Source organism: Armigeres subalbatus, chromosome 2 (assembly GCF_024139115.2).
Source record: "Armigeres subalbatus isolate Guangzhou_Male chromosome 2, GZ_Asu_2, whole genome shotgun sequence".
In the NCBI taxonomy this organism is placed as follows: Eukaryota; Metazoa; Arthropoda; class Insecta; order Diptera; family Culicidae; genus Armigeres; species Armigeres subalbatus.
The window spans coordinates 195,043,634-195,051,002 of NC_085140.1; the positions used below are offsets into that span (position 1 = coordinate 195,043,634).

The following is a 7,369-nucleotide window of genomic DNA, read 5'->3' on the forward strand; positions in this document are numbered from 1 at the left end:
TTATTTGGTTTCGCCGACGACATTGATATTATGGCACGTAACTATGAGAGGATGGAGGAAGCCTACATCAGACTGAAAAGCGAAGCTAAACGGATTGAACTCTAGTCATCAACACGTCGAGAACGAAGTACATGATAGAAAGAGGCTCAATAGAGGACAACGTAAGCCACCCACAACCGGAAGTACGTCATTTCCCGACCCTTTTGTGTACAATCGGCACGATTGATAACTTGACAAAATATTCGCGCTGCTATCCCTTTCCCACCTTATCCAGAAAACAAATGGCCTCGACCTTGGGGAGCTTGGCTGATTGATTAATGCTCGTTTGCTTATGTCAATGGAAAATTATATGCAACTTATTGGCGATAGAAAGATTTTAATACTTACAATCTAATTTATTTACAAAATGTTATACAAAATCACTGAAGGCACCGTGTAGCAGGAGGTTTGTGTGAAGGGATCAATAGTGCGAACGTTTAGATGTAATCATACCATCTACCAGCGCTGCGAAAACACACACGAGTTGAGAACAGCTTTCATGGTGATGGACGATATGCAAAGGCGCGTGATCGGGTGGTGGCCGATCCGATGATAAGGACGCTTTCTACGTGCAGTTGGAAAGTGAGTACGAAAGCTGCCCAAACCACGACGTCGAAATCATCATAGGAGAATTTGAACGATCAGGTTGATAAAGAGGAGGAGTTTAGACTGACTATTGGAAAGTTCGGCGTCCACCGGCTGACGAACGAAAACGGCCTACGACTAATTGATTTCGCCGCGTCCTAAAATATGGCCATTCGCAGCACGGTACACCTGGAGATCACCACTGCAGACAGAATCACAAATCGACGTTCTGAAAGATGGATGACACTTCTCCGACATTATCGTTGACAAGACATATCGTGGCGCTAACATGTTGGGGGCAGTTTAACCATCACCACTATCTGGTACCGACGACCGCTGCGGTACGACCTAGAGCGACTGAAGCAACCTGATGTCGCCACTGCATACGCGCAGCATCTCGAGGCGACGTTGCCGGAAGAGGGTGAGCTCGATGGAGACCCTTTTGAGGACTGCTGGAATACAGTTAAAGCAGCCATTAACGACGCAGCGGAGAACAACGTCGGGTATGTGGGACGAAGTTGACGGCACGATTGGTTCGACGAAGAGTGCAGACAGATTCTAGTCGCGGGCGGTCGCGACCCCGACAGAACGTGGAACGTTATAGACGGAAGCGGAGACAGCAGACCGGCCTTTTTCAGGAGACGAAACGCCGCCTGGAAGAAGCGGAGTGCGACGAGATGGAACAGCTGTGCCGATCTCAAGATACCCGAAAGTTCTATCAGAAGCTCACCGTATCCCATAAAGGCTTTGTGTCGCGAGCCGAGAAGTGCAGCGATAAGGATGAAAGCATCTTTACGAACAAACTTGTGGTGATCGAAAGGTGAAAGCAGCACTACGAGGAACACTTAAATGGCGCTGAAGTACAGGCAGTGAAAGTCAAAGCATCAATTCCGATAATATCGATATCGTCCGCAAAACCCAGGAGCATATGCGATTTTGTGATAATGGTACCGTTTTTTTGCACACCAGCTCTCCTAATCGCTCCCTCGAGCGCTATATTGAACAGTAGATTCGAGAGTGCATCACCCTGCTTTAATCCATCTAAGGTAACAAATGACGTCGGTATTTCATCCGCAACCCTTACACTTGATTTCGATCCGTCCAACGTTATACGAATCAGCCGTATCAGTTTCGCCGGAAAACCATGTTCAAGCATAATTTGCCATAATTCATTCCGTTTCACTGAATCGTACGCCGCCTTGAAATCAATAAACAGATGATGTGTCTGCAAGTTGTACTCCCGGAATTTAACAAGATTTGTCTCAGGGTAAACATTTGATCCGTCGTTGATCGGCCCTCACGAAAACCTGCTTGGTATTTGCCGACGAAGGACTCTTCAATCGGTCTCAATCTGTTGAACAGAATACGGGACATAATTTTGTACGCCGAATTAAGGAGGGTTATTCCTCGGTAATTGGCGCACTCCAGTTTGTGCCCTTTCTTAAAGAGAGGGCAAATGAGGCCCTCCAACCAGCTAGCAGGCGTTTCCTCGTCTTCCCATATTTTCGACATAATATGGTGCAGAACTTCATTTAGCTGCTCACTGCCATGTTTGAGAAGTTCAGCCGGGAGCTGGTCCTTCCCCGCAGCCTTATTGTTTTTCAGCTCTTTAACAGCTTTTTTAACCTCATCTAGTGTAGGTGATTCCACAGCTTGTCCATCGTCGCTAATATTTATTCTGTTCACCGATGCACCGTCACTTCTTCCATTCAACAAAGTCTCGAAGTGTTGCTTCCACCTGGCAGTCACTTCAGTTTTATCTGTCAGTAAATTCCATTGTTGGTCGTTGCACATGACGGGAGATGGCGCTGTCTTTCTCCGCACGCCATTGACAGACTCATAAAGCCTCCGCATATCGTTCTGCTCCATTTTTTCAAGCGCCTCACTAATAACTTGTTCTTCGTACTCTTTTTTCTTCCTGCGGTGGGTTCGTTTTTCGGCTGCTCTTGCTTCCTTGTACAGATCTCTATTCGATCGGGTACCCGACACCAACATCCGGCTTCTGGCATCGTTCTTCTCGTCTGTCGCTCTCTGACACTCTACATCGAACCAACCCGTCCTGGGTCGCCTCTGTGCAGTGCCTACCACTTCTCGTGCTGTTGTGCTCACCGCTCTATGGATCGACTGATGTTGTCGCTAACGTTGATTGCACTTATCCGTTCGTCGAGCTTCTGGCGGTACTCAGCCGATACTCCTTCCGCCGACAATCGCTGGATATTGTATAACGCATCGTTCGCTGTGATATTTCGTTCGATACAGTTGACAACCGTGATCGAATTTTACTGACAACGAAGTAGTGATCAGAGTCAACGGACCTCTGAATGTCCGCACATCGATAACATCCGAGAAATGGCGCCCATCCACCAGAACATGGTCTATCTGGTTGCATGTTTCACCATTTGGGTGTCTCCAGATGTGCTTTCGGATGTTCTTTCGTGCAAAGTAGGTGCTACTGATGGCCATCCCTCTGGCAGCAGCAAAATTTACTAGCCGTAGGCCGTTGTCATTGGTAGCGGAGTGAAGGCTCTCCCTACCGATTATGGGACGGAAAAAGTCCTCTCTACCGACCTAAGCGTTAGCGTCTCCGATATCAATTTTCACGTCATGCTTTGGGCACTCTCCATAGGCTTTTTCAAGACATTCATAAAACGTGTCCTTCGCGTCGTCGGATTTATCGTTTGTCGGTGCGTAAACGTTGATTAGGCTGTAATTGAAGAATTTGCCCCGTATCCTCATCACACAGATTCGTTCGCTAAGGGTTTCCACCGCATCACTCGCTTCATCTGCTTGCCCATCACTACGAAACCAACTCCATGTTCTGCTTTTTCACCGCCGCTGTGATAGATGTTATACTTGAACACTCGCTTCATCTGCTTGCCCATCACTTCGAAACCAACTCCATATTCTGCTTTTTCACCGCCGCTGTGATAGATGTTATACTTGAATGCAGTGTTGGTCGTGGGGTCCACGGCTCGGAATTCACGTTCTCCGGATCTAGGCCATCGGACTTCTTGAATAGCAGCCACGTTCACTCCAACCTTCTGCAGTTCACGAGCCAGAAGGCTCACTCGTCCAGGTTCATTTAGGGTCCTGACATTCCAGGTACCGAGTTTCCAATCATAGTCCTTATTTCGTTGCCGGGTCGGTTGCCAAAAATAACGTTCTCTTTTTCTTCTATCTCAATTTTTCGTGGTATTTGAGAGGTAAGCTACCTTACCGGGGTCGCGTTACCTACATCGCGATGATGGGGCTGCCACCTTAGGTATAGCTGACGCGATACAGAATTTCGTTAATCAGCCGCTGGGTACCAGGCAGACGCTGTTTGAGCCGCACCTCCTGGTGAACAGACGCTCGAGGCGTACCTTCTCACTCTAGCTGATGTCAGAAGGACAACAGTGCCCAGGCTGCACTACCAGCTAAGTACACAACCCCTAGCTGGCGGTCTTTTGTCATCGGACGACCGGTGGAACCGTGAGATAGGGACTTGTGGGGACCAGAGCTCTGTTGGGCGCTCCTTCCTTGATGTCAACCCACCATTTTGCAGCCCATATATGCAGCCCATAGATGCATTAAATTTCGTCAATTTAAAAATACTTATTAAAACGTTAAAACACATTTTAGCTGAAAATACTTTGATTTTGCGGGTTAGAAATTTAATTTTCTTTTAAAGCCCCAAACGCAATATAACGGAACGGCGACGGAAACGGCAAATTTGACAGAAAATATATGGGCTAACTGTCAAATTTTCCGTTTCCGACGCCGTTCCGTTGTATTGCGTTTGGGGCTTAAGTCTGTCTCAATTGGATAATTAAACTCAAATTAAACTTAAAAGTGACAATTCAATAATTATCGAATAACCCTGCTGGATGAGCAGGATTACTTTTGACAGATATCGAATCATTCTTGATCAATGTCTTATTGGAATTGCTGGGTAGCACGCAGCCATTCTTATGATTTTTAAATTTTCGAACTGTCAGTAAAATTAAATTTAATTCGGGAAATGAGACAGAGCCTAAATAAGCAACACGAGAATTGGATTATTTTGATTAAAAAACATGTGTAGATAAATAGTCTACACTGACAAAAATCCAATCATATCCATTATGTGTGGCACACATAAATTTTGACTATAGCATTTCCCACATAATGGCTATGTGAATTCGCATAGCATATATGTGAAAACACACATAACCGTTATTAACTAATAACCTTTATGTGGATTCTCCTATTAGATTTTTGCCAATAAAAATGTGTTGATTTTTATTAGTGTAACATGTAGTTTTTCAAATTTCTTATCCTACTTTATTTAAAAGTTTTTAATGTATCACTGTTAATAACATTTTAAAAGCATTTTAAAATATACTTCCTATACTTCACCATGTTGAAATACAGTATTTCACGCACACGTCCGTCTCCACTAGATGGCAACAGCGCAGCTTCATCAAAGCACAGAGAGTTCTAGCCTGGATGTCTGTTATCTGTGATCAAAGCGAATTATAAATTTATAAATTTTATTCATTAATAACTGTCAAGCAACGATAGTGCGTAAGTACTCGTGAAAAGGCCTATATGACGCTCAATTGCTGGTCACCCTGATGTGAACTTGAGCGTTACGCCGTTACACAGACATTACGCAAAACAAAAGATGACGTTTCACCAAAATGTCACTTTTGAGTCGAGTGTTGGAACAAAATTTCAGCAGCTGAATATTTATTTACCAGAATTTGCCCAAAGTTCGTAAATTAATTTTTATTTCAATCAGAATGTTTACTTTGTGGTCGCTGATAGAAGCTACGCTCCTCTGCCTCAACGCGGTCTGTATTCTGCACGAGGAACGCTTTTTAGCTAAATGTAAGTCCTATGGGTTGTATTGTGTTGATGTTTCTGATTTCCGGCAAACTGATTTCAAATTGAATTTTTGTTCACAGTTGGATGGGGAGCGTCGGCCCAAGTTCAAGGATTCGGCGAAGCGCCAACGGTTAAGGCCCAGGTTCTCAATTTAGTACGGTCAATTCGAACTGTTGCGAAAAGTGAGTATTCAATTCAAGACAAGTTTTCAAAAAAAAATGAAATGATTTTCTTTTTAGTTCCGCTGATATTCCTAAATATTGTCGCGATAATATTTAAGCTTTTACTAGGATAATACAAAAATGACTTCTCGATTAAACTCTTTTGATATTTTGTATTATATATGTGTTGTAATGAAATTACAATAAAATCATTTGGTCAAGGTTTTATTAGTTGTGAAAATGTCCTTGTCGTGGCTCGAACCTTCCTCAATCAAACTCATTTGCACACTACACTGCCGTGAATCGTAAGTCCATCTGTATATGGATGCCATATACAGACGGGACTGACTTGCGATTCACAGCAGCAACAGTCCTTAAATTACTTCATTGTTTTGCATTTTTAAACTTTCATCATCGTGGATTTCAACCAAACTCATTCTTCGCTCTCAATAACAAAACATTAAGATAAAAGTAATGAAAATTAGTAGTGAAAATATGTAATTACTTACCTATAACTAATGCTATCGACTAATTTGAAGAAAGATAACCCAATGAATGAATCTGACTACTTTTTTGCTTTCAATGCTTTGAACTTATTTTCTAACCGGATTGTGTAAGAATCCAACTGGTACGCGGCCGCTTCCAATTTATTTACGGTCTGTTCAATATCGTCTACCTTCTGGAGCAATGGCTTCTAAAATTAAATAAATATACATAATTTAAAAACTTCTCAAAGCTATTAGACAAGATATTTTAGTTACCAGATAAAGATTGTCGCTGTCGTCGCTGTCCGGAACATCTTTTGCTGGCGAGGATAGGGGAGCTAAATGTCAAAGAAGGAAAATCCATACGATTTGACAGCTTGGTACCCAACATGTTCCGGACAGCAGAACAAAGGGAACCGAAGCGACAATCTTTATCTAGTAACTAAAATATCTTTTTATTAGACGAATGTCCTCATGCGAAACTTACCAACTCCTCGTATTTTCGGTTCAGTTCGGCGTTCTTGACCGATATCGACTCGGACATTTGCTTCATCTCCATCACTTTCCCCATCATAGCCTGGTTCATGTGTTCAATCAAACGGTAGTCATCTGCCGTTGTGCTCAGCTCGTGGCTGATGTATTCTCCGGTCTTCTGGAACATCTTCGTGGCCAGTCGGGAAAGGTTCGGATCGTGGGCATCAAATGGTTCGAAACTGGAAGTCGACGTTGATAGAGTTGGCCCTCGCTTGGGAGAATCTGTTACACCGCCGTAGTCCTCCTCCATCACGTATGCTTTATGTTGGTAATTAATTCGATATCTCCAATTAAAAATATCGGATAAAATATAATTGAAGTCGCAGGCGCAGCCAAGATTTCTGCTAAAGATTTTGTTTACAAATAAACTATTTTTCTTTGTTAAATGTTAACCTTTACGATGGCGCTATCATAGTTCTACTTTATCGATAATAAACACTCAAACAAATCGACACGTTGTTTCCACCTGAAACACGTAATCCGATAAATCGGCATCAACATTTCATAACTGACAAATGTAAACAAATCGAGTTTTTTTTTGTTAAATATCTTGGCTGTGCATATGCACAGCATATGTTTCGAAATGGACAAATTGATATGAAATTTGCGAAAAAGAATCCACGTGTCTTGGAGGGACTCGAACCCTCAACCTCCTACTCTCTAGATAGGCGTGATAACCCCTACACAACAAGACCACTTAAAGGTCACGTTTGCGGA

The 7,369-nt window shown here is 43.1% G+C and overlaps 2 protein-coding genes across 2 annotated transcripts; one reads left to right on the forward strand and one right to left on the reverse strand.

Moving 5' to 3' along the window:
- Positions 1-5,269: 5,269 nt before the first annotated feature.
- LOC134215693 (immediate early response 3-interacting protein 1) lies at positions 5,270-5,845 on the forward strand. Its single transcript, XM_062694823.1, has 3 exons — positions 5,270-5,475; positions 5,553-5,654; positions 5,712-5,845. Exons 1-3 carry the CDS (start codon positions 5,388-5,390, stop codon positions 5,765-5,767), a joined length of 246 nt encoding a protein of 81 aa, XP_062550807.1. The 5' UTR covers positions 5,270-5,387; the 3' UTR covers positions 5,768-5,845.
- Positions 5,742-7,051, reverse strand: LOC134215692 (biogenesis of lysosome-related organelles complex 1 subunit 2). Its single transcript, XM_062694822.1, has 2 exons — positions 6,606-7,051; positions 5,742-6,327 (listed from the first exon to the last, which is right to left on the reverse strand). The coding sequence occupies exons 1-2, from the start codon at positions 6,900-6,902 to the stop codon at positions 6,199-6,201; spliced, it is 426 nt and encodes a 141-aa protein (XP_062550806.1). The 5' UTR covers positions 6,903-7,051; the 3' UTR covers positions 5,742-6,198.
- Between the last annotated feature and the right edge of the window lie 318 nt (positions 7,052-7,369).